Source organism: Phaseolus vulgaris, chromosome 2, assembly GCF_000499845.2.
Source record: "Phaseolus vulgaris cultivar G19833 chromosome 2, P. vulgaris v2.0, whole genome shotgun sequence".
Taxonomy (NCBI): Eukaryota; Viridiplantae; Streptophyta; class Magnoliopsida; order Fabales; family Fabaceae; genus Phaseolus; species Phaseolus vulgaris.
In genome coordinates this window covers 48,619,812-48,645,760 of record NC_023758.2, presented here as the reverse complement: position 1 = coordinate 48,645,760, position 25,949 = coordinate 48,619,812, and the positions used below count along the sequence as shown (strand labels likewise).

Below are 25,949 nucleotides of genomic sequence, written 5' to 3'. Positions count from 1 at the left end.
GAAACATGGAATTGGTCACTACAGGTGCGAGAAATGACCGCAAGTTAAGATTCAATTACCATTGAAAAGATTAAAGGATCGGAGGAATTACCTTGATAAAATCTAATACGAGCAAACCAGAATTTAGATTGCCAGATCATGAACAAATCTCCCTAGAGATGGCAATAACTTCATTCACAAGTAATCACGACAATCTAAGTATTTTCTTTGGGGTCTACTGGTCTATCTACTGCTTATAATACAAAAAAATACAAGTTTTTTGCAATAGACATGGATCCATGCATAGATCAACAAAGTAACTTACCTTAAAGATAAAAAAAAACATTTAATTGACTGAAATGAAATTAACCCCGTAAAGAATACTTCTTCCCTGTAAAAGCTTGAAATTTCGACTCTTCGGTCTCTTTAGGTGGCTCTTGTTTTGGCTCTTTTGCCTGCACAGACGGAAGATGTGAAAGTTAGCAGTCCATCAATTGCCATGCAAAGGAGGGTAGATGTGGAATCCGGAAATGAATTGAAACATTACCAAAATGTAGTCAAACAGCAAATTACCTTTCCTGTCGTCTCTTTAGTACGGTTTGCATTTGACCCAAATACAAGCTTGCCCTGAGATTGACGAGCATTACTTTGTGAGCTAGAACTTGTAGAAGACTGCGAATTGACATTTGGGATATCAGTTTTCTTGTCCTTGGACCCTGAGGAAGAAGAAACTGCAGGAGGCTGATAATTCAAAGGTTTTCCATCCAAGCGTCTCCCAGTTCCAGAAAATGGGTTGAACTTGGGCTCAGTTTCAGCAGGGGTATCCTCAGCTGCAAGGAGGAACGTGTACACTTGTCAGCAGCTACACCCTCAGTTTTCTTTTAAGAAAAACTTCTTACTTTAATGTTCAGCACTGACGTTCCAGTAATATAGCAAACCAATTAAGCATAATTAATAATTGTAAAGGACATTATTCTCCACACTAGGAGCTTTAGATACTTTAATTTATTAACTGAGCTTCCAATACAGAAACATGTCACACCATCACACAGTAAAAGAACTTCCATCCAAAGAGACATTATGGCAAACATCCATCAAACAAGTGCATACCAGTCACTGGTGCCTTTCCAGTAGGAAAGGGTGCAATCGGCTTTTCAGGTTCCTTGTAATCCAAGGGAGGAGCAAAGTCCACCTCACAGTCTGTCTCAATTATGCTTATGGCATTGTCAGGCTTGGTTTCTATAATATCTATGTAGTATTTCTTGTTGTTGTAAGCCACCATAATGCTATCTCCAGTAGTCAAGCAGGAAAAATTCCTCAGTGTTGTTTCTAAGCTGCATAAAAGGTACAATATATAAATGAAGATCTACCTTAAGTCACTGTACAAAAATAAATACAAAACTGAACTAACAGAGGACTAGAAGATAGAATTAAAACAACACAAACCACATGGCAACGACAATAAAACTCTACATCCCCATATCACATGTGGACAAGAAATTCACATGCTGACCTTAGCTCTAAAACATATTAGATATAGTTATGTGGAATACTTACATGACCAACTTCTAAGATTGTAACCACATTACCACATTAAAGAACACATACAAAATACAAAAAATCCCAAAAACCACAATGCATCAAATACCATAAACCATTGTAGTTGTAGTGTGTGTAATTGATATAACATCAAGCAGTGGGAATGTCCTGGAAAGATGGTATGAGAAGATACAAATATCAATTTGCAAAGAAGAAAGAAATTGGAGCTATTGCCTTTTCAAAAGAAAAACTCATCAGCAGGGAAATACCATAGCTTTACAATCTAACCTAACAAACATCAACTCACATAGCTTTAGGATTGGAAATATCCAAGAAGTCCTTTGTGTGGGGCTGTAACTTAACATACGTCCCCTTTGGAAGTGTCACATTTTTCACTTTAACAATGTCCCCCTCTTGTAAAAGCATGTTCTCCATCATCTGTGTATGTAACCGGATAAAAGCAATTACTTTGGCATGTTCTCCATCAAAGCAGAACCATATTTGGTGAAACAAGCTTACAACAATATTCACAAACAATTACTTTGGAATGCCTACCCAGTATGGCATGTATATCATGCCTTCCTCTGCAATGAACTCAAGAACACCACAATGAGAAACCCGTTCTACGGCATCGTTACGCAGTTCAAACAACATTGGGTAATCAATATGCAGAGATGCTGCAGACAAAAGTTGGCATTAGAATTTCACTCTTAGTATATATGTTCATCTTGATTAGATGTAAGCAAAATAAAAAACAGTTCAACAGTGACAACTAACCGAGACGATCAAGGGCCGATGGAGGCATTATAACTGAGGCATGGCAAGAATTGAATTTTGACATTAGATAGGTGCGGAAAGGATATTTTAGAAAACAAAAGAACTAGTATGGACATGAAAACTTACTTTTGTCACCACTTTCAATTTGGGGCTGCGGTATTAAGAGGGAAAAAAATAGAAAGACAAAAAAATCAGATAATTTAAACTTACAAAATTGGTTTCAATTTAAGAATGTCATAACTCATACAATAAACAATATATATTAAAGTCACTTTAATTGAATATCTTAAATTTCCATCTCAAGGTTTGACATTCCATGCTTCCACATTCTATATTTCCAACCAGCATCCAAATATTTGCTTTATACAACAGATTCTTATGTTCAAGGATATAAAGGAGGTATAATAATTTTGATCTTTAAACCAAAATGGGTTTCAATCTACATTAATAAACTTGACAGTCTAATCAAAATTCCAATTTTCTACATTTAATGCAAACGTACTTTCCCTTAACAAGACAAAACACATCGTAATTTTAATTTGTTCATCTGTTCCTTCTCTCTCATCATAATTTTAATTTGTTCATCTGTTCCTTCTCTCTCATCATAATTTTAATTTGTTCAACTGTTCCTTCTCTCTCATCATAATTTTAATTTGTTCATCTGTTCCTTATCTCTCAGGCCTCTTGTCTTCACTAATAAGATAAGAGAGCCTTTGTGCACACCACCCTCTAGTCTGTTTTCCACACCTTACACTTACGCAGAGACAACCATGCACAGTGGAGCTCACACCATAGGAAACTCCACATAAAATACCATATATAGCACATATACAGATATATAGCCATATACTAGAAACAATATGTAAAAAATCATAACAATAAAAAACTATATAAGTCATGGCTAATATTAGTTTGCTGAAAGCAATATTATTTAATAGTGGATTATAAGTTCAAAATGGAAAGTAAAAGTCCATGAACTTTTACTCATTCTATAATATGCAGTATTACTAATGAATGCCTGAAAAGAATGTGAACCTTTTCAATAAAAGAAGCTGGGTAGCATCGATATATCTGCTCAAATGATGTCCCGTGATATCCATATCCGTCAAAAAACTGTGACACATGTACATAAAGTAAATAAGACAACAAAATTCGGCAGATATCATTTGATCCCTATGTCTGCACCAGCTTTTTGTTTTAGTCCTTATACCTAACTTCTATACATTTCAGTTCCTATACATACGAGCATCTTCTTTACGTGTTTTTAGGTCCCATGCCTCCATTTTATACTTGTTTTATACTGCTAGAAAACTAACCATATGAACAAAAACAAAACAAAAAAAATTGCTTGTCGTAGAGATTGAGATTTTAGGTACGGGTGGTAGGTATAGGAATAAATTACTTAAACCTAACAAAAACATCATCTTCTTCTCAAATTGTAATATGTTTTCAAGAGATTCGAACAGGAAAAGATCAAAACAACATCATGAAACAGAAAGTAAAAAAAACGAAACCAATTTGGGAAGCAAACCATTTTCTATTGTGCTGATTGCAGCTACACCGATAATCAACCCACAAAGCTCCCTGTAAGAGTAAACAAACACATGCCTTATATTAACAAGAGGTAAGCAGCCGACCATAAAAAATGGCAATCGAGCCAGTGTATAAATTGCGAAATGCAGACAAAATCAATTGCAATATATAGGTAACTTTTACAAAGCGAAAATAACATATAATAGGTATCAATTAATTAAATAATTAATTAAAACGGAATCCTAAACTGAACAAGCATTATCCACAAAAATAGTGAAACTCGATCAGCGGAATCAAGGTTACAAGAGAAGTAGACGCAATTGGAGAAACCCTAAGTCAGACTCAGAGAACCATAACAATCATGCTATCATCCTTGGATTGTTTGAAAAGAGTGAATCAAAGTGAAAACTAGAGACATTTGAATCGAATAGAAATGAATTGTGAGAAAAAATTGAAGCAATGGAATGATTTGGTAGGATCGATAATTGAACGATGATTAGAGTTTAGGAGCTTGGAAAAGAAGAAACGAAAGGGAAGAGAGAAACCTGATGCTTGATCTGAATAGAGAGAACAGAGAAAGAGCAAGATAGGCTATTGGAATATAAACTATTTTGATAGAGTTGGAACTGGTGCAGTAGGTAGCAGGTGGTATAGAATAGATTGTATGAGGGGAAAGGGTAATCCAACCGAATGGGTTGTGGCTTCGGTTCGTAACGCTCACGCTACCTCGTCAAATATTTGGGCTGGGCCTCAATTCGGCCCAAATTATTAAAGTCTTCATCACTTGATGGGCTGCTTCTTCCTGCACCTCCATACCTTCTTGTGCCACCCCCATAAATTTTTCGTATTCCAAATATACCCTTTTCAATATTCCGGATTACATAAATCGGAAGTCTTTCTCTAGATCCAAAATTAGCTTCCAGATTATATAATTTGGAAGTCTTTTGTAATTAGTTTCCGGATTACATAATTCGGAAGTCTTTTCTATACATAAGATTAGCTTCCGGATTATGTAATCCAGAAGCCTTTTTTTTTAGATGTGTTATTAGCTTCTGGATTACATAATCCATAAGTTTTTTCTAAATATGAAATTGACTTCCAAATTATGTAATCCGAAATATATCCAGATTACATAATCCATAGGCTTATTATTTCAAATTAAGGGTGAAAAAAAGAATAAAATAGTATTTCCACATTTTGTAAGGGGTGGCAAAAGAAGGTACGGAGGTGTAGGAAGAAAGAGTCCACTTCATGTCGCAAATTTGAATTAACACAAATGTTTGGGGAAATTCTTTCTACACCTATGTCTTTCATGTCTTTCGTTCATCCTCACAGAAGATGTAAAATGAGAATTTATTTTATTTTTCATCCTCTTCATCTTCTAAGATGATAATATAATACCAATCATCCATAGTAATGAAAATAAAAATTAATTTTTATAAAAAGTTGTTATTTAGTTTTTTAAATATGTTCATGACATATAATTATAAAATAAATAAATATTAAAAAAGTGATTTGATGTGAAAATTATGGTTATGAGTTTCAATTATTAAGAAAAGAAAAATAGTATTTAAAATGGATATTAATAAGATGCGTTGTGTTGTAGTGTATTCTGCAGCTTTATTACACTAAAGTTTGATAGCTGGTGCCAAGTTCTGGATTTGGAATTGTATTTTGTGCAAATAACTAATTTATAACGTGCGAACCCGAATCGGACGGTGGGAGTAGCTAACTTTAACTAAGATTCCTCTCCAAAAACAGCAAACTTAACACATTTGCCAAACAAAGCCTAATCTTGCCATTCATATTCATTCTTCCGCAGCCTAACAAAAAATCAATTATAAGGAACAAAGAAACGTCTATTCACATTCCGTTGATCAAGCATGGGTTTGAAATCCCTATTCAACCGGGAGGAGGGAACAACCACCGGCGGGGCGTCGCGATCGACGTCACTGTCGGTGCGGTCGCGCGTGCGGATGGCGGGCGAGCTGGAGCAGGTGTTCAAGAAGTTCGACGTGAACGGGGACGGGAAGATATCGGCGTCGGAGCTGGGGTCGATAATGAGGAGCCTGGGGCAGGAGGCGACGGAGCAGGAGGTGGACAACATGATCCGGGAGGTGGACGGTGACGGCGACGGGTGCATCAGCCTGCAGGAGTTCATCGAGCTGAACACCAAGGGCGTGGACTCCGACGAGGTGCTGGAGAACTTGAAGGACGCGTTCTCCGTGTTCGACATGGACGGGAACGGGTTGATCACCGCGGAGGAGCTGAACACGGTGATGCGGAGCCTGGGGGAGGAGTGCTCCCTGGCAGAGTGCCGGAGGATGATCGGCGGCGTAGACAGGGACGGCGACGGCACCATCGACTTCGAAGAGTTCAGGGTGATGATGATGATGGGGTCGCGCCATGACACCACCGATAGGGTTAAACCACTTCCAGAAACTTCTTAACTTCTTCAACCCTCCTCTGTACAAAAAACCCTATCAATTAAATATTGTATGTAAATTCCTTCAATTCAAACACAGGTATTTCTATTTCTGTTTCTATTTAGAATTAGGTTTTTATCTTCCTCCATCCAATTTCTTCATTCTTTTTTTATTTGTCATATCATGAGAAAATTAATTTTTATGATATGATACTAATACGATATAAATATATATCTGACACATAATGTGTCTGCATATTCTTTCGCTTAAAAAAGTTTACAATCAATTATTGAAATTTCATAATTTTGAGGAATTAAAATACATTAAATTAAATTGTTTGTTAATTTAAGCTGGTTTGTTTTTTAATTCGGATATAATATTTTAATTTTATTGTCGTGTATATATGTAAGATTATTTTAAAATTAAATAACATTATTAATTTGAAAATATAAGTTAATAATTTTTTCAGTTAGCGTGGGATGAAACTATTTTAACTATTATTTTTCCAACGTAGTTGGTCTGAGTTTCATTTTTGGAATTTTCTTATTATTATTAATTGAATAAACTTTTCAAGTGACATTGATTAAGCATAATCCTAATTGAATTGGCCGAAAGTAGGCGTTGACATATGAATATCAACTCAAACTTAATCCCATATATGTCAAACAAAAAATTAAGGGACATAGGCCAATAAAAGAACCATCACATCCTCACAGACAACACATTACAAGAAATACATATTAAACAAACATTTATATTATTTATAACTATTTTTTAGACTAAATAGAATTTTTATACTTATTTTAATTTTTTGAATGTAAAATTTGGTTTCAATTTTATATTTAAAGTAAGTTAATATCTTCCCTTTCATTAAATTAATTTTATAGTTCAATTATATAGTAAAATAATTATTCAAATGATATATTGATATATTTGTTAATATGGGGAATAATCAACAAGTATGTAATAGTTGTATTTAGTATGTCTGAACATCTCAAAGTGATCACATAACAAATCCAATACTTATCCCTAAATCCAAACTCCAACGGTTTCATTATCCCATTAACATGGATAAGTTTACCTTACTCTTTTGAAAACTCTTTCAGTTGCGTAGTTTTTTGAATTGCAAGCCCACAAAATATCTTCCCAATTGTTGAAATTCTTTAAGAATTGCCAAAAGTGGGATCCAAATGCTACATGTTCACATTTTCTCGAAACCGTTAACAAATATTTAATAAGAAGTAACCACACTCACTCATAAACAAAATTAAAACTAAATTAAAATTTATAAAAACTAGATTGAAAAAAAATATATAAACATAAGAAAAAACTATTTAACAAATTTTTTTATCATTATTTATCATATAGTATCACTTTTTTATTTATTTATCATATATCTCATCCTTTATTCTATATACATATAACAGAAAATAATTTAATTTATATATATATATATATGAATTTGTTATTAAAAAGTTGAAATTTTTTACAAGTATTTATTTTCCTTCATCAGCTTTTGTTACTTAAGTTCTTCACTCATTTTGTTCTTTATCTCTTATTAGTGTTGAGAGATATCTCTAAAAATACTTCACCCTTCAAGTAAATATGAGTACGATCCGAAAGTGTTAAGATCAATTGATCATACATTTGTCTCTTAGGTGTCTTTCTTGTTTATACTTATTTATTGAACTTTTGATGTTATAGATTCATGTGTAGGGTCTAAAAAAAACTCAATTATACCTTAATCATGCTTTTCAAATAATCTGATGTGTTAATGATTAATTACATTTTAGGATTCTTTGTTAATTTTGTAAGTCATGTCGAGAGATGGAAAACCTTATCGAAAAATTGTCGACTTCTCAACACCAATAATAAATATTTAAATATACATTTTATCACATTTAGATTAGAATAAACTCATAATGGAAACTAAATTAACATCATAAAAACTATAAGAATAAATTTAAAAAAATATAGAAAAGAGACTATTTAGCATAATTTTTATCAAAGATTTCATAACCCCATTTTTTTATATTTATTTATCACATATTTCATCCTCTAATCTATATACTGAAACTGAAAATAGATGCAATTCGTATAAGAGGAGTATCTCTCAAAAGGTTTAATTTCATTTGATCTCTTTATTGCAAACCAAATAAACACATACTATTAGAAATTTCGTTAAATATTTTTTTTTTATAGTTGAGAGTTTAAGCCTGTGGCGGCGTTGCGGCAGGGAAGACGAAGAGGATTGGGTTACTGACGGTGATGTGTTCGCTGACCCACTTGCGTCCGCTATCATGCGCCGCATCTGCAGCGGCGTCACGGTTAGTGCCCTACCCACCGGACCTCGTAAAGTGGGTAACCAGAGAGGGTGGGTTCGTGCACCGCGCGCTGGAGATAGCACAACTCGGTTCATCCAACGGACTCGGCATAGTGGCCAAGGAACAAATTCCACGTGGCACTGACCTAATTGTCCTTCCCCACCACCTTCCCCTGCGCTTCACCACTCTTGAACACGACCCTCTGCTGCATCACTTGGCGCGTCAAATCCCTGGTATTCATTTTTTTTCTATTGAGTCTAGTGTAGTGAGTGGCCAATGTTGTTTTTTTTTTTTTTTTTCTGGAAGTAGATTTGTTGGAGATCCCACATTAGAGATTAGATAATTTTATAGTATATAAGTGGTAGAAATCTCATTTCATAAGCTGATTTTGAGTTAAACTTAAAAATTCATTTTTTAATAAGGTTACACTGAATTTTTTTGATGTAAATGAATTGGACACTGGGTAGCATTTGGCAGAGGAACTATGGGCAATGAAACTGGGTTTGAAGCTTCTGCAAGAGAGGGCAAAAGTTGGGTCCTTCTGGTGGCCCTACATAAGTAATCTCCCTGAAACATACACCGTGCCTATTTTCTTTCCTGGGGAGGACATAAAGAACTTGCACTATGCTCCTCTTCTTCATCAGGTATTTCTTCAACAAAATACAAACTTAAAAGCACTATGCTCCTCTTCTTCATCAGGTATTTCTTCAACAAAATACAAACTTAAAATGCATTGAGTTTCTTTTCAGCTATAACTTTTTTTCAAATTTTGGAGAAATTAAAGAAAGGATTTTTTAGAAAAATTTAGTGCATAAGCTTATTCATAAAGCTCAATTCGTTTTCATTTTTTTATCTCTAATATTAGTGCTTATGTACAAATCTATCCTAGCTGGGTCAGAATTGATTTTGATTGGGGAAATGAATGTACTATATATGCCTACTTCATCTCCAATTCTAATGTTAAAAAGGGTTACCCTATTTAAATGTATTTCGGTGTCTCTTATTTTTCAAGTTTTGATGCACTTAGCCAATATGTTTTACTGCTGTGCCAATCCACTTTCGTTTTGCTTTTGGGAACATGAGAAATATGCACTTTGATTTCAGTCCTTTAGCTAATACTTAAAGACGCATTTGTGACCAATTCCAGAAGCTGAAATCGTCTGTCTAGTTGTTTATAGAATATACTGAGTGCCTTTCACAGGTCTGTATTATGGCAGTTGAGTGAAGTCAATTTCTTGATGCAGGTAAACAAAAGATGTCGGTTTCTTCTTGATTTTGAGCAAGAAGTCAAGCGTGCCTTAGTAAGTGTTAAGCCAGATAGCCATCCTTTTGGTGGTCAAGAAGTAGATGCATCTTCTCTTGGATGGGCAATGTCAGCAGTCTCGTCTAGAGCATTCAGGTTGTATGGTGAAAAGGATCAGAATGGGGACCGCGTTCACTTACCCATGATGCTCCCTCTGATTGATATGTGCAATCATAGTTTCAATCCAAATGCTAGAATTGTTCAGCAAGAAGATACCAGTAGCATGAAGATGCAAGTGAAGGCATACTTTCTCATTTTTCCTATACATATTACCCCAATCCCCCACCAAATTGTTCTTTTTCGGCTTTTAAGAAACAAAATAAACGTGAATCATCTTTCCTGTTGGTATTCTTTCTGTCTCAGGTTGTGGCTGAGACAGCAATCAAAGAAGATGATCCTCTGTTACTTTGCTATGGCTGTTTAAACAATGATTTTTTCCTTCTAGATTATGGATTTGTGATGCACTCAAACCCTTATGACTGTATTGAGCTCAAATATGATGGTGCTCTTTTGGATGCTGCAAGCACAGCAGCTGGAGTTTCTTCACCAAATTTCTCAGCACCTGCTCCGTGGCAGCAACTGATTTTATCTCAGTTGAATCTATTTGGAGAAACTCCAGATCTGAAGGTTAAACTACTATTACATGTTACATTAGTGCCCTTCTATCCTGTAGAAGCTTAATGTATATTGCCGTTGATGTATCAACATCACATCCATATTTTGACTTAAGGTTTCTCCACATTTGATAAGTGAGTGATAAACTAGCCAAAGCATAGGATCACCCGGAATAAGAAACAATTGCAAGATAACTGAATGATCTAAACCCAAGAACTGATGAACCCTGTGGTATTACTCATCCCACCGATGGCACAAGTTAATTTTATTTTGTTTTATTGTAACAGGTGAGCTTAGGTGGTCAAGAAACAGTAGAGGGCCGCTTGGTGGCTGCATTGCGAATAGTCCTTTCAAGTAATATGGAAACTGTGCAGAAGTATGACCTCAGTACACTCCAGTCTTTAGATGTTGAAGCTCCTCTTGGTGTTGCAAACGACATAGCTGTATTTCGCACCCTAATTGCTCTGTGCGTCATTGCACTGGAACACTTTCCGACCAAAATAATGGATGATGAATCACTGTTGAAACAGGGTGCTTCAGGTTCAACCGAGTTAGCCATTCAGTACAGAATCCAAAAGAAATGCGTGATTATAGACGTAATGAAAAATCTCTCAAGGAGGGTAAAGCTTCTATCATCAAAGGAAACAGCAACCGCTGAAGGCTAAGTGTATGCTTAGTTCACTTAAAACTTTCCAACGTGCTCTAAAGTGAATGCTAAACTCACAATGGATTCACTCATTCAATGATTGTGAACGATTAGTTATTTGCTTGCTGTTATGAATATCCCTTTTCCCATTTGTTCTCTTTTTGATTTATTGCCATGTTACTGGAGAGTGTAATTTTGATTGAGCTAATTACTTGAGCCGTTTGACAATCTTCTGCTGAAATATAAACAGTACTATTTTTTTTATAAATTCAATTGGTCTTCTTTATGTTTTAATGTTTCTTTACATTGCACCCAATTTAACAACACATAGTCTTTCTCCAAAACTAATATTTTATCAGTGGCTATCATGAAAATTTAATAACTTATTCTCCTAGTTTTATAATAATCAGTGATTATTTTTAGTTTCTTCATTCTCTGATTTTTTTTTACACAAAACAGAATATTCCGTGTTCAGATTTGTAATTTATGTAAACTTGACAGAAAGTCAGAAACAAATAGAGGCCTACACCCCACCGGCCATCGCTCTCTCTTTCAGTCTCTCGCATGAATAATCAAAACCAGAAAACCAGACAAACAATTCGAATAAGACGTTGAAAAAATAACGGCCAGTTATACAGTGCCGTTCCGTGAAAGATTTAGTCTTTGAAATTAAGGAGCGTTTGGAAAGAATCCATGTTCATTTTTCACTACAACTGAAGAAAAGCAAAAAAAAAATCATAACAGGGGACAACGAATCCTCTCTCCTTTCTCGACAAAACAATTGAGCAAGTCTTTGCAAAAGAAGAAGCACATGGAACAATTATGAGTTAAAAAGAGAGGAAAAGACTATAGAGAAACCATGTCCCAATATTTACCACCAAGAACACGTAGAAGAAAGACACAAAAACATAAAACCTAGGAAGAAAAGAAACGGAAAAACATAAAAGAAACAGGCTAAAAAGGAAGAAGAAAAGGATTTTATAAGAAAGTTCAAACTTCCAAGAAGGGAAGTTTGTCTGTCTATGCCTATAGTGCTATATTATATGTATGTACATGTGTGTCTGTAAGTGTATCATGTGCATGATGTTGTGATGATCTAGCATCCAAGGATAGCACTCTCTGCAAGTCCCAGTGGCGAGCGAGAGCGAAGACGGTTGACATCTCTGAGAAGGGCACGCCTGATATGCAGCTGCAGTGAAGGGTGCTTTATTTTCTCAGTTTCTTGCTTGATTTTGATGACTTGGCTATGAACTGCAGAACCCATGTAACCCTCTCGTTCCTCGTTGAAGAAGGTGGCGGAGGTGGCGGCGGTGCAGATGGCGGTGCTCTCCATCTTCTTCTTCTTCTGCAGAATCAGAATCTCAAACAGAACCCTTTGGAAGCAAATATGTGTGAAATGTGATTATGCCCTTAAGGAAACGTTTTGAAGGATACATCCGTATATATACCCGGAAGAAGGAACGAAAAATCAGATTTTTAGAGAAAGGGAAAAAATCTTTCTTTTTTTTATTTATTATAAAAAGGGAAGTTTTTATTAGGGTTCCACTCCACCTTCTCCATTTGGATGGATTTGGAGCAGACATTTGAATCCACGCCCCCAAAAATATATTCTTAATTTATTATTACACCATTATTATTATTATTTATTATTATTATTATTTCCATCCACCATATGTTATACTTTAATTACAAATCTGACTCATTTGATATGTTGCTTTCTTTTCTAGTGTCAAGAAACTGAATAAACAGATAACCGTGAGTAATAACTTTCTTTTCAACTCTGCATACTTATTCAAGGCCATTTGTCCAATACAACAATTTTTTTCAAAAAATCTCATTTTATGGTAATGCTACAAGGACAATGATACCACACAAACCCTAAACGTCCATATTATTTCTAAAATGTAGATATACAAATTTATATATTATATAATTATAAATTATATAAATTAATAATAAAGATTTATGTTTACTAGTAATTTTTAGATTTTTTTTAGAACTTGTGACGGGTTCAAAATGATTTTTTTCTTATTCTTATAATCATAATAAAAATTTGTATAATAAATTTGAGTTTTTAAAAAGTTAATGTATTTTTTTTTAATTTTGTAATAATCGTGTTAAAATTATCAAAAATTCAACAAATATTTTTTTAAATTAGACAATCCACCAATACTTATCTTACAAATGTTAGTATCTGATATGTATATCAGACCCCAACACACCATTTAAGAGGATGTTTGAGCCATGGTATAAACATAATAAAAGCTGACATTTCAATTTGTTAAGTTATTTATTGAAAATAAAAGATAAAAGCATATGAATTTGCATAAATTTAAAATTGATAAATATTTTATACAAGACATAACAAATCCAGAATAACATAATTGGCAAGTAATTAAAAAGAAAATCTTATTTAATTGATCTCATTAATATTATTAAATGTGCGTTTTAAGGTGTATAAAATATAATATTTTGTTTTGACAAGATATATTATTAGTAGAATAAGATATGAATGATTGAAGAGTGAAGATTGAGATTGGAATTTGATGAAACACGTGGAGGAAGGTGGTGGTGTGTGGAAAAGGAAATGATAGGCACGGATCCATATAATATTTAAGTGACAATGAAAAGTCACAAAATTTGACAAATGTTTAGTATTAGAAGAGAGAAATGGTTTCCACGACATAAAAATGCTTGAAAATCAAAGTTCTACCACCCTCCATAACATAACCTAAAACGACAACATGGGAAGCCACCCAAACCAATGGAAACTCACCACCTCCATTCAATCAATTTCAGTTTATGGTCTATTTACACCCACTTTCCTCATTATGTTTTCTAGTTTTGTTCCCATTTGCCACTTGTTACTGTTTTCCACATCCCACTTTGCCTCAAATCTTTCAAACACTTTCTCCTATTTTATATTCATTCGGGCAAGCAACAAATTGTGAGCAATTATTGTTATTAAAAAATCTTTCAAATTGAAGATGTCATTGTTTTTTTTGTGAACTCACATTAAAATATTACTTTTAATATAAAAAAATACATGTTCGTATAAGTTCCAACCAACTATAACACTAATCCGGATATGTCTATTGTGTTTATAATATAGTTATTTCGATCTCCTCATTTCAATTTTCACTTAATTGGAAAAGAAAAAAATACTTGTAAAGACACTTCTGACGTCTAAGTAAATAAAATGTATTAGAGAGTTATAAATGTTATTCAACTTCCCATTTACGTGTTTGTGTATTGTTTATTTATACTATTTTATGCTACTCTTTCTATTGAAACCTTATTCAAACTCAATCTCGTCTTTAACATGTCATTCTAATTTATTTAGTGGATTGATCCTTAATTAAGTTCTTATATTAATTATCTCTCATAAATAAATAATATGATTTGAGGTTGAGATCACAAGTTTAACAATATTCATCCAATTTATTTAACTAAAAGATCAAAAAGTTCAATTCTTTAATTAAACCAAATCAGTTATTACTATCCAAAATCACAAAAGATACACTAATCAAATTGATTTCAACTATCTAAAATATCAAATAACTTTTTTTTTTTTTCTAAATGGAGATTAGTTAAACAATTTTTCCAAGATATCGCACTGTAAACAACTTTGACCAGTTTGCAACATTAGTAGGGCTTTGTGATTTGGAAGTTATTTTGTGAGTTGTGAACGCATCCACAAAATTGTGGTCAATGATTCATAAACGTGTAAACTTTGAAAAACTTTGAAAAACAAAGAAAAGGGTTAGATATAAAAGCAGTTGACCTGCTTAATCTATTTAATCAACTTTGACAAAACAAAATAACTGAACAAAGCACATAACTGTAGGTAAATAGTTTCTTTAGTGCACCTTTGTTTTTAATATCCAAAAAGTAACTAATAAAACTATTATGGGAATTGAATTAATTAAAAGAGTGGACAATCGTAATAGTTGATGAGAAAGGGAAAAGGAAACAAGCAAAAAAATGGTCACATATTAATATTAGTGAAACACTTAATGATTTATTGATTTATTTTAATTTTGGTTTTCTTGTTTTAGATTGTGTAGATTGTGTAGTTTAATTCTTTTATTTCGCATGGCTTTTGAGAGGGTAGTGGATATTTTGTTTTGTTTTGACATGTTTGTTTTTATGTTAAGATATATATAAAAAAAAAAAGTTGTTCAGTATCTTTATATATAAAGGTTAAAACACCCTTTTATGTTTTTTTATATTTATTAATTGTTTATTGATTAAAAAATAATATTTTTATTCCATTATTATTTGTAGTTCTAATTTGATCTTATCTTTTTAATGTATATTTTACTATCAATCTTATATGACTTTTTAACGGATTAATAAATACTAAAACTAAATAAAATCAATGTATACTTAAGTATATGTATTATTTTGACGTATTAATTTGTGTATTAGTTTAAATAAATATTTAAATATAACACTATTAAACAACTAATAGAAAAAAAACTATTATTATAACTTCTTAAAGTATAATATGGAATTGATAAAATCATTATTTATAAATAATATAATATAGAAAAGAACAAATGAAACAAAACTTATCTTATGTAAAAAAAAGTAATAAAATGTTTTATAAATATTTAAAGTATAAAAAGAGTAATTATAGAAAACTATAAATTACGCATCTCAAAATATATCAGGAAGAAAAAGAAACATAAAGAAAAAAAATTAAAACCGTAAATTAAAAGGTAAAAAAAATCCAACGATGTTTCATGCTGGAATATTTTTTTTTAAAAAAAAGCTTCTTTATTCTGAGAGTCCAATTTCATCTAATTTTTTTATAATATTATTTTGTTTTTTGGAAGATCATGTTTACACACTAAAAACTTGTTTATGTTTTGTATATGTTGAGATACACACTAAAAACTTGTTTTCAATATATTGAGAAAATCAAAATTGCAATATAAAATACAAAAAATATACGAATAGAATTTATATTAGTGAAAAGGAATTGTTGCTTTAATTATGGATCGGTTTTTGGGCCTAATTTATTTTAGATGGACCGGGCTCACATCGTTACATTTTTTCTCTTTTGTGGAGATTTTTTTTAATTTTTATTTCTTCCTTTTGTGGAGAAAATTTGCACATCATCTTTTGGTAAATTATATCTGCACCCACGTATCTTCTCCCTACACTTTTAATTTCAGTAATATTTTTCTGAATACAGTGAAGAGTATAATGTTATTTTTCATTTTTAAGTAGTGATTGATTTTTTTTGTAGTAATTGTTGGTAGGGTGGGACTAGTGGTGAACTTTGGTGGTTGAGATAAATTTTATGGTGATTGTATTTTCATTTGCTTTTTTGTATTTTTTTTGGAAACAACAAAACCTAAAAATAAAATAAAAAATCAGTGATGTACAAAAATGGAATATAAAACTAAAAAAAAATGCACTGAATAACGTTAAATACAATGAATCTTCTCGTCAACCATCTCATACACATTCAAATTATGGAATTACTCTCTCAAATGTTACACTTGAAAAAGAATGAAAGTGTTACGGCTGAAAATAAGCTGAGACATGAAAGGGCAACCAAAATTATTTAAAAATATGAGATTATATTCTATTTAAAATTTTAAAAAAGTTTAAATAAATTTTTTGACAATTAATATAAAGTTGGGGGGAGAATTTTACTCATCTTTTTAATCCGATCGAATTTATGTGGACCATGAATATTACTTAGGCTTGTGAAGCTTTTTCATTTTTTTAATTTCAATTTTATGTTTTACTCTTTATGACAAACTCCTATATTTGTTCTTAAGATAAATTACATTTACTTTTTTATGTTTAGGGTTTAGTTTAAAAAGAATTCACGTCTCTATTTTTTTTAGAAGGATAACATTCATATATCTTTAATTTTTTAAATATATATTCACATTCTTTATTTAATTCTATAAATGATACTCACTTCCCTTATATTTAATAAAATAATACTTGTTTTACTTTAAAATGTTATATCCATAAAATTTAAATAAAAATGAAAAAAAATATAAATTAAGACCTTTTTACTGAAAAAATAAAAGGGTGAGTGATATTTAATAAAAATATGAAAAGATGAACATCTATTTAAAAATTATAAAAGTACGACTATTAATTTATTTAAAACTTAAGGTAAATATTTATTTTGATAATATTGGTGATGTTTAATACAAGTTTTCTCGAATACATAGCATAAAACATTTACCAATGTTTGATTCCTTTTGAAATTTGTAATGAACACACACACATTGACTAATTTAGACACTAGAAAATATTTTAATAACTACTTTTACTAATAAAATTATAAGGATACTTCTAAATCTAGAGAAAGTTAGTAACAACTAATTAAGTTTAATATATAGATTAAGATAACTTAATTTATATTTTATAAAGCCTGTTTACACGTGTTTGTCTATTTTCACAATTATTAGTAAAAGTCTTATACTTTAGTTTTTCGGTTGTTAACACACTTAACATCTGTGACAGCTTTCACACCTAATTAATACACTCATAACTACCAATTCAATAAGTCAACTGTATTATAAATATATTATATAATATTCAAACTAAAGTTTCTGAGATTAATATTTTAGCTATGTGCAGATATTTAGAGAAACCTCATAGATAAGCATTACATAAAAAATAAATAAAAAAATTGTTTTGTGGCAATGAAAGAAAATAATAATTTAATATAGATTATATATAATAAAGAAAAGAGTGAGAACTCCACTATCGTTATCGAATTGGTGTGTGGAATTATGAGAGGAGAGTGGGCATAGAAATATAGGAGAAACGTGTTTTTCCAAAGTCAAGTTGAGAATCGCCATCCTCCGTGTCGACGCTTATGTGAAGACTGTGTTTACTATAAAAAACAATTAAAGAAAACTTAATCCTACCAAAGTAGTAGTAATATTCTTTTTTGCTAGCTAAAATCATCATCATATAGATATACTTATTAATGCTGACTTAATTGGAAAATGTAAATAAACACTTGGTGGAAAACTACACACAATACTCAATTTATGTTTTTTATTTTTAATTGTTTGAAGAGAATGATTTCCTTCCTTCTTATTCAATCGGTCTACTCTTCAGTCTCTCATTTCGAATAAACTTCTTATACTCTTCTGCCTTATCTATTTCTCGTCTTTTTAACTCTGGACTCAGATAATATCTGCAAAAAACACTCCGACGATCAACTCAGATTTTGATATTTGGCATTCAGTGCTATTAATATTGAATGATGACGTACCTGATTTTTGGAATTTGTGTCTATTTATATCATTATCATGAGCCTTTTATTAAGGATTTGGATCATAATTAAAAACACATTGCCTAGTGTTTGATCATTGATTAGTCTAGTTAATCCTCTATTTGGGTGTAATGGTTTTGGCTGACTCGGTCGGTCTTGACCGGGTACCGGACCTCCAAGTGTCGTACAGATCCGACCGGTACACTATCATTGAAGAGTTTATTAGGTTTATCATACTATCACTTATTGGATCATACATAAATACATAGTCATATGCACAAATTTTACAAATCAAAATATGTTCGAGATTTGATATTAATATTTTATAATATATAAATGAAACTTCATTTTATATTTTAAGAATCAATTTTATAAGATTGAATTAAATTTAAAGTAAAATCCTAAACAATTTCATCAACAACTTTTCCATATTATTATATTATTATGAGTATATTATAATAGCGTATTCCCATTACTTGAAGATGTATACATGAGGGTCGAGGAAGGAGACAATTACGCGTTTGATGGGCTTGCTTAAGATTACAACACCAACAATTCTCAACCCTTTATTCTATATATACCTTCTTCTTCTTCTTCTCACTCTTCATATCCACCTTTTATTCTCTCTCGTCTCCATCAAATCACACACACCTATAATACCTACCAACGCAACTCCATTATTTTCATCCCACTCTTCCTCTCTTCTTCATTCTTTCACTTATTCTTCAAAAACTCAGTTTAAACCCTAAACTTTAAATCTTAAACATGGCATGCTTGGTATCTCGCTCAGGAAGGGAATTGCAGAGATACAATAACATGGGTGGCCGCCAAGTTGTTGGGTGAGTTTGTTTGGTGGCTTTATTTGTTTCTAGTACTGTGTCTGTAGTGTCTGCCAAAACGTTTCCTTTTGTTTTTTTCACGTGGGTCACTTTGTTTTCTATAGAAGTTGCTATTTTGGTAGGTCCCTTGTGGACACTTTTTTCTTGGATCTTCCCATTTTTGTGTTGGCATTGAAAAGGATCTTAATAGATCGTTGTTTCAGTACTTGACTGGGTTTTTATAATGCTTATTTTTGCAGGTGCATACCTTACAGATACAAAGAAGACGTAGATGGTAACATGAGTGAGGAATTGGAAGTTCTAGTGGTTAGTTCTCAGAAAGGCCAAGGATTGATGTTCCCTAAGGTATTCATTCATCCATCATTTCATTGGAATATGCTCAATTGGGTATTCATTAATGGTGGTTTAATTTAGTTTAACATTCATTAATTAACATCGCATTTATCTGATAATCACAGGGAGGTTGGGAACTTGATGAATCTGTAGAAGAAGCAGCTTGTAGGGAATCCCTTGAAGAAGCAGGAGTATTGGGAAGTATTGAGGTATGTATAGTATATATTAAAATCGTGATAAAATTGTCAGAAATTTATTTTACGAGGCTAGATGTTCGACACACAATGTTCGACGTGTGTCATGTTTGATGTGTCGGACAAACACACTATTTAAGAGGAGTGTCCGAAATTTGGTTAATAAAACTCTAATATTAATTTTTTTTATTGGCTTGCAGCATGAATTGGGGCAATGGAATTTCATCAGCAAAAGATATGGCGTATACTATGAAGGACACATGTTTCCCATGTTTGTGAAGGAACAACTTGACACGTGGCCAGAGCAAAATTTACGGAGAAGAATATGGGTATGCTTATGCTCTAGTCACATGTTACACGTGCTAATAATTAATTTTAAATATATATATATATATATATATATATATATATATAATTTGCAAATTTTGCTAATTATTTTGTGGTTACCTTTTGCAGATGAGTGTTGGTGAAGCTAGAGAAGTTTGTCAGCATTGGTGGATGAAGGAGGCATTAGATATATTGGTTCAAAGAATGGTGTCTTCAGCACAGGAAAAAGATTTAAGCTTTTAAACAGTTCAATTTAGGGTTTAGGTCACAATGTCAATATTTTGTATCTTCATAAAATTGAGAGTTATAGAGAGGAAATAATCTTTTGTTGTAGGGTTAGAACACTTTGAAATGTTCTTTCAATTTAATTTATTTTTTATTATAAAAAATATAAGGAATAAATTGTAGAGTAAGATGATTTTTGTACAACTTCAATGTTACACATTTAAAGAACTTAGCATTGTAATTCCAAGAGTTAAAGAAGTTAAATAATTTCATCTCAATCCTTCTCCTTATCTTTGTCTTATGTTTTATCATATGTATATTCCAAAATTTTCTCTTACATAAATCACGTGTGCTGATAAGTTAACTAATTTAATATTTATTTATAATGAATCATTTCACTGGTATAATAGACTTCCATCTAAAGATTTTTTTACCATTATGGGGTTATTTTTTTGTTTTTTACCAAAATGGGATCCGTTTAAAAAAAATTATAAATTTAGGCAAGTCGTGCCAATTCGACAAAATTTCATATGCACAAATCGTCCCAATTAAACACGACTCTGTCATGTCATACTGAAGTCGTGTCAACTTGGCACGACTTCTACCCTGTCATACTAAAGTCGTGCCAACTTGGCACGACTTCTGTCACGTCATAATTTTATTTTATTTTTTTAATTTTATTGTTTAGATTGGGTAGTAAGTTATGTAATGTTAAAAATTATTTTGATATATAATTTTTTAAGAGTGTTCGTTTTAAGGAACAAAAAATTGGATAATCGTGTATAGATCATGTTTGACGGTAATGTAATACAATAACTTGATTATTTAATTAATTAAAAAATGAAGAAAATTGTTATTGAATTTGGAAATAAATAGATAAATGAAAATTTATTGTATTTGGAAAATAAATAGATAATTATAGTTGTGAATTAGAAAAATAAATAGTTTGAGAAGTAATAATTATTAGCTGACTTGAGAAGTCATGATTATTAGCTTACTATGTATTGTTTTTGTTAACATATGTATTTTTTTCTTTTTTAATAATAATAATTTTTTTTTCATGATGACAAATGATTGTCGTTACCTGATGTGTGAGCCTAACTGAAATGTGTGAAGTTTCATAATGATGTCTAACAAAAAAACTTTTATAATAAAAATGTAATTTATCACAATTACATTCTTGACTGTTTTACTTAATTATATACTTTAATTTTTTCAACTTTAATTTACTTGAATTTCTAGTCTCACATGAATATTAATTTTATCATTTACTCTCTATGTTTTTTTTTTTCACTTGCATTCATTTATCTTTATCGCAAATTCCTTTTTTATATATAGAAAAAAAGAAAAATATTTTTCTATAAAAAAAATAATGAATAATCCGTGTATACATTTCCAAGATGCTGAAAATAATTTCTTCAACTTTTTAAGTTAAACTTAATAAAAAAAAATATTTTTCTTATTAGAACATCTATAATTCTCCCATAATATAATTTACGAGTATTGTGTTCTTATATAAAAGATGTATACTTTCATAATAATAAAATGTAAAAAAAAAAATATCATGGGAGAGAATATTGATTTGCAAAAACACAAACATGTTTAGTTTTATATCTTATTGTATTTTTTTTATGTATCAAAACGAAAGCAACTATTTATAATATATAGTTTTCTTTAAATAACTATTTTAATATAAGGTATTGAACAAATTTTATGTAAATTATTTCTTGTACATACGTGGCATTAGACGTGTGCCCAAACATATATTAATATAAGGAATTAATATAAAACGATTGATTATTTTTGTACGTGTAAAATTTTATTAATTATGTGCATGTTAGCTGAAATTTATTAATTATGTGCACGTTAGTTGACAAGTTTTATGCATTTCCCACATGGCCATTGCTGCCTTTGAATTGAATTGATTAAGGACAAATTTTCAATAACTCAGCACCTTTCGGTTTTTATAATTAATCTATTTTTGTGTGAAATAATAAAAAATTTATGCATTTATAAGTAATGCAATATTAAACAAATATTATACACTGTCGTAAGCTAATTTACTTTTCTTAGTCAAATAAGAGATTTGAGTGATTAAAAATAAAATATATGAGAAAAGTAGAGAGCATGCAATTGAAAGCACGTTTTTTACATGAATTTAAAGGACAATGACCATGTTTATGTACATCATTTAAAATTAAAAGATCAATCAACTAAGATTCTCTTAAATTTAAAATACATTTGGACTATGTTATAAATTTGGATCTAGCAAAGCTTTTTTTTATGTAGTAATTATTTGAGTTTTCCACCATAAGCAATTAACTATTTCTTATATCTTAGCTTTCTCAAGCATAACCTTCCTTGTTTTCAAGTAATTTTTTTTATTTTCTAGCAAATTTTTTATTTTTATTTTTATTTTTTTGCATAAATCAATTATTTTGTTTGGTCCAAAAGCTTTTTATTCTTCTAATAAAACCAAAGGCTGAAACTTCTTGTGCACTTTCATCAGAAAACCAGACTTTTAATCAAATATTACTTTCTTCCTCTCTTTATGTATGTTTTTCTCGTTTTCAAAGTTTTAACTTCTTTATTTCTAATCAATTACTTTTTGGAAATTGTGAGAACAATGTCTAATCAATTACTCATTCATACCTATAAGTTAATTAGTCTAAAATAAAAGTAATTAGTCTTTTATTTTATTTTATTTTGAATTTAAAGACTCTTAAGAATGTAATATCGTAAATGTTAATATCCTGAAAATTTTAATTGCTTAGAAAAATACGCCAATTTAAGTACCTTTTATTACGTAACTAATTGCCACCGTAAATTTTTTTAAGTGATTATTCAATAACCAATATTCTTCACTTTAATTTGGCTCACCTTTGCAAACTAATTTTTAATACCATTAGTCTATTTTCTTATTGTACACACACAAAGATAAATCTATGTTAATATTTAGGCAATTTCTCCCTCACCATCACCATATGAATTTCAGCATGCACCCAATCAGCTCTAGAAGATGACAAAAATATCCCTCCTAAATGACGAAAATAACCTTACACAAAAATGAGAAAAAATATTTTTGAAATTTTTATCTGAAATATTTTGGATTTCAATTTTTTTTGGAACATATTTTTGAATTCTGAATTTTTTTATCCAGTTTAGTTGTGTTCAGAATTTTTTTTCCACATGTATTATTTTATTTCTGAATTATAATTATTATTTTAGATTTTTTAATTTGAAATAAGGGTAATTTTGGAAATTTAAAAAATTGATATGGTGGTGGAGGTTAAAATTGATATGGTGCAGGAGGGTAATTTTGGAAATTTATAAAATTGATATGGTGGAGGTTAAAATTGATATGGTGCATGAAGAATTTGCCTAATATTTATTTACTGTGACTAATTTCGGCATGGTTAAATTTAAGAGAGAATAAATTTTGAATTAATCATTTGTTATTGATTTAATTTTAAGAAAATTATAAGATAAACTAAATTAATTTATAAAAAAAACAGGTTGGTCCAGATTATATAAATTAAATTAAATTTATATCTAAATATATTAAATTGTTTAAAAAAATAAAAAATGCATTATATGTCCAAAAATTCATACATGGTTCAGTTATTAAGGGAGATAAACAGTAACTCATTTACATAACTTAAATAATTATAAAATAATTATAATTATATCATAAAACCTAAAGAATAATAATTAAAAGTTAAAAAGTTATTTAGAGTTAACTAAATATAGATATCATAAATATAATATTGGAATCCATCACTATTCAATTTGTCCTACTATACAAAAATAATATTAAAAACATACATTTCATATACTTTTTAACAATATGATAAAATTTCACCTCTTAAAAATTTATTGAAAACTGAAATATGTAAGTCGTGTTAAGATAAATAACAAAAGTTATCAAGATGACAAAACTTATCCATTTTAATAATTTTTAAAAAATTATTCAATTCGAGATAATTAAGAGATAAAATTACACCCTGATTTCAAAGTTTAATAACTTATAAAAAAATTAATCATTTATACTTACTTTTTTTCTTTTTATATTCTATGAATTTGATCTCTTAGTTATTGATTAATTTCAATCTACCCTCTTTAATCTGTATATTTAAATTATTTTTATAACATTTTAAAACATTACGAATTTTTATTCATTTCCAGAGTCAAATATTCATACCTTCAAACACTTTAATGCCAGTTTTTTAAGAATAAATTGTAAGCATCATATTTATAAGTGATTTTGCAATGATTACTTAAATATAATTTAATTACTTTGTTTAACAATAATTTATGATTTCAATAATTTATACGAATGTTTTTGCATAATTTTCTTGGAATTTTAATAGTTTATTAGTCAACACTTTCCTAGAAAGGACCAGGGAAAAAGAAGGAAACCGAGAGAGAAAAATCAAAATATCATTATATCTTCTTATTCATCATTTTACAAATTCATTACATGCTAATTAAAAAGTACATCATTTATATTCTTTGTACATTGCAATAATATTCTTTAATTATTTGAGAATATAACAATATTTATAAATATTAAAAATATGATTTCATATACCACTAAAAAATTAAGAAATGATAGATAACCGTCCAAAATACAAGTAAGCATGACACTTATACGAAGAAAAATATAAATATTAGAAAACATGAGTCAATTAAAAAAAATGTTATAAAAAATATATTATCATTTTGTAATAAATTTAGAACAATGATATATGGACAACCACATTTTTTTATACAACCACATTATAACTCTCAATACTATTATTTTAATACTTTTTTATATCATTTAATTATAAATTTACCCTTTACTATATATATTTATTTCTAAACCTATCACATCAGGTTGTATACAACTCTTTGAGTTATTACACTATCATTTTCCATAAATTTATTGTAATTATCATTTAGTAATATTTTTTGTAGTTCCAAAAGACTCGATTCTCTGAACCAATTTGGATTCGTCAAAGATGTCGCTGCACATCTTGGAACCGATCTCAAGCGTGGCATAAGGTTTTGTTTCCTTTGTCCTTGAAGCTTTTAAGGATACCACTATCATACAATGGCTACCAAATGTAAAGCTTCAAGAGTCTGGACTAACATTGTTGGGAATACTTGGATCGAAAGACCCTTGTAGGCCAAAAGTTGAATACTCTGCAAGAAAGCTGGAGTGAAGATCAAGAATCACAGGAGATAATGTGTTCACAGCGAGGGCCAAAGGTAAAGGTTTCATCTCCAATTCAATTTTCACCTCTCTCAGGATCATTCAATAGCCCGAGGAACTTCGGATTATTAAAAGAACTTGAGAGCCGCGAAAAGGGAATTGCGGATGGAACCGTTAGCTTTGACCCTCCCTGTGTTCACATTATCTCATGTGATAATCTTGATCTTCACTGCAGCTTTCTTGGAGAGGATTCAACAGCTGTTTGATCTTCACTGCAGCTTTCTTGGAGAGGATTCAACAGCTGTTTCAACTTCTGGCTTACAAGGGTCTTACAATCCAAGTATTCCCGACAATGTTAGTCTAACCTTTACTTTTGATATCTTGTTAAAATAAGACCATTCTTTAAGCTAGATAATACAACTTAAAGA

General features: G+C 30.6%; 5 protein-coding genes across 8 annotated transcripts; 3 read left to right on the top strand and 2 right to left on the bottom strand.

The window, feature by feature from the left end:
* Nucleotides 1–139: 139 nt before the first annotated feature.
* Nucleotides 140–4,513, bottom strand: LOC137812954 (uncharacterized). 2 transcript variants are annotated; one of them, XM_068615214.1, is made up of 10 exons: nt 4,374–4,513; nt 3,827–3,879; nt 3,331–3,408; nt 2,422–2,446; nt 2,296–2,328; nt 2,074–2,195; nt 1,826–1,956; nt 1,090–1,313; nt 553–809; nt 140–434 (listed from the first exon to the last, which is right to left on the bottom strand). In XM_068615214.1, the coding sequence occupies exons 2-10, from the start codon at nt 3,827–3,829 to the stop codon at nt 345–347; spliced, it is 963 nt and encodes a 320-aa protein (XP_068471315.1). In that variant the 5' UTR covers nt 3,830–3,879; nt 4,374–4,513; the 3' UTR covers nt 140–344. The 2 variants fall into 2 exon arrangements, with proteins under 2 accessions (XP_068471315.1, XP_068471316.1); XM_068615215.1 differs by lacking the exons at nt 2,296–2,328; nt 2,422–2,446 and having other exon boundaries at nt 2,074–2,225; nt 3,304–3,408; nt 4,374–4,489.
* A 967-nt stretch (nt 4,514–5,480) lies between these two features.
* Nucleotides 5,481–6,402, top strand: LOC137812953 (probable calcium-binding protein CML25). The gene has a single exon (XM_068615213.1). The coding sequence runs from the start codon at nt 5,712–5,714 to the stop codon at nt 6,276–6,278; it is 567 nt and encodes a 188-aa protein (XP_068471314.1). The 5' UTR covers nt 5,481–5,711; the 3' UTR covers nt 6,279–6,402.
* Nucleotides 6,403–8,326: 1,924 nt separating this feature from the next.
* On the top strand, nt 8,327–11,428 carry LOC137812951 (uncharacterized). 3 transcript variants are annotated; one of them, XM_068615210.1, is made up of 6 exons: nt 8,327–8,374; nt 8,457–8,811; nt 9,056–9,222; nt 9,823–10,122; nt 10,245–10,508; nt 10,784–11,428. In XM_068615210.1, exons 2-6 carry the CDS (start codon nt 8,523–8,525, stop codon nt 11,159–11,161), a joined length of 1,398 nt encoding a protein of 465 aa, XP_068471311.1. In that variant the 5' UTR covers nt 8,327–8,374; nt 8,457–8,522; the 3' UTR covers nt 11,162–11,428. The 3 variants fall into 3 exon arrangements, with proteins under 3 accessions (XP_068471311.1, XP_068471310.1, XP_068471312.1); XM_068615209.1 differs by lacking the exon at nt 8,327–8,374 and having other exon boundaries at nt 8,381–8,811; XM_068615211.1 differs by lacking the exon at nt 8,327–8,374 and having other exon boundaries at nt 8,382–8,811; nt 9,046–9,222.
* A 561-nt stretch (nt 11,429–11,989) lies between these two features.
* On the bottom strand, nt 11,990–12,596 carry LOC137812952 (uncharacterized). The gene has a single exon (XM_068615212.1). It carries the CDS (start codon nt 12,473–12,475, stop codon nt 12,239–12,241), a length of 237 nt encoding a protein of 78 aa, XP_068471313.1. The 5' UTR covers nt 12,476–12,596; the 3' UTR covers nt 11,990–12,238.
* A 6,412-nt stretch (nt 12,597–19,008) lies between these two features.
* On the top strand, nt 19,009–20,602 carry LOC137812950 (nudix hydrolase 17, mitochondrial-like). The gene is made up of 5 exons (XM_068615208.1): nt 19,009–19,245; nt 19,485–19,590; nt 19,704–19,787; nt 19,973–20,101; nt 20,229–20,602. The coding sequence occupies exons 1-5, from the start codon at nt 19,172–19,174 to the stop codon at nt 20,340–20,342; spliced, it is 507 nt and encodes a 168-aa protein (XP_068471309.1). The 5' UTR covers nt 19,009–19,171; the 3' UTR covers nt 20,343–20,602.
* Nucleotides 20,603–25,949: the final 5,347 nt, after the last annotated feature.

Coding starts and splice junctions, on each gene's coding strand:
- LOC137812954 (XM_068615214.1), bottom strand. Junction 2,196..2,295: donor ATCGGCCCTTGATCGTCTCG/GTTAGTTGTCAC, acceptor TTTTGTCTGCAG/CATCTCTGCATATTGATTAC. Junction 1,957..2,073: donor TGATATACATGCCATACTGG/GTAGGCATTCCA, acceptor TTACATACACAG/ATGATGGAGAACATGCTTTT.
- LOC137812953 (XM_068615213.1), top strand. CDS start 5,712: ATGGGTTTGAAATCCCTATTCAACCGGGAGGAGGGAACAACCACCGGC.
- LOC137812951 (XM_068615210.1), top strand. CDS start 8,523: ATGTGTTCGCTGACCCACTTGCGTCCGCTATCATGCGCCGCATCTGCA. Junction 8,812..9,055: donor CTTGGCGCGTCAAATCCCTG/GTATTCATTTTT, acceptor AGCATTTGGCAG/AGGAACTATGGGCAATGAAA. Junction 10,123..10,244: donor GCATGAAGATGCAAGTGAAG/GCATACTTTCTC, acceptor TTTCTGTCTCAG/GTTGTGGCTGAGACAGCAAT.
- LOC137812952 (XM_068615212.1), bottom strand. CDS start 12,475: ATGGAGAGCACCGCCATCTGCACCGCCGCCACCTCCGCCACCTTCTTC.
- LOC137812950 (XM_068615208.1), top strand. CDS start 19,172: ATGGCATGCTTGGTATCTCGCTCAGGAAGGGAATTGCAGAGATACAAT. Junction 19,591..19,703: donor AAGGATTGATGTTCCCTAAG/GTATTCATTCAT, acceptor TGATAATCACAG/GGAGGTTGGGAACTTGATGA. Junction 20,102..20,228: donor ATTTACGGAGAAGAATATGG/GTATGCTTATGC, acceptor TACCTTTTGCAG/ATGAGTGTTGGTGAAGCTAG.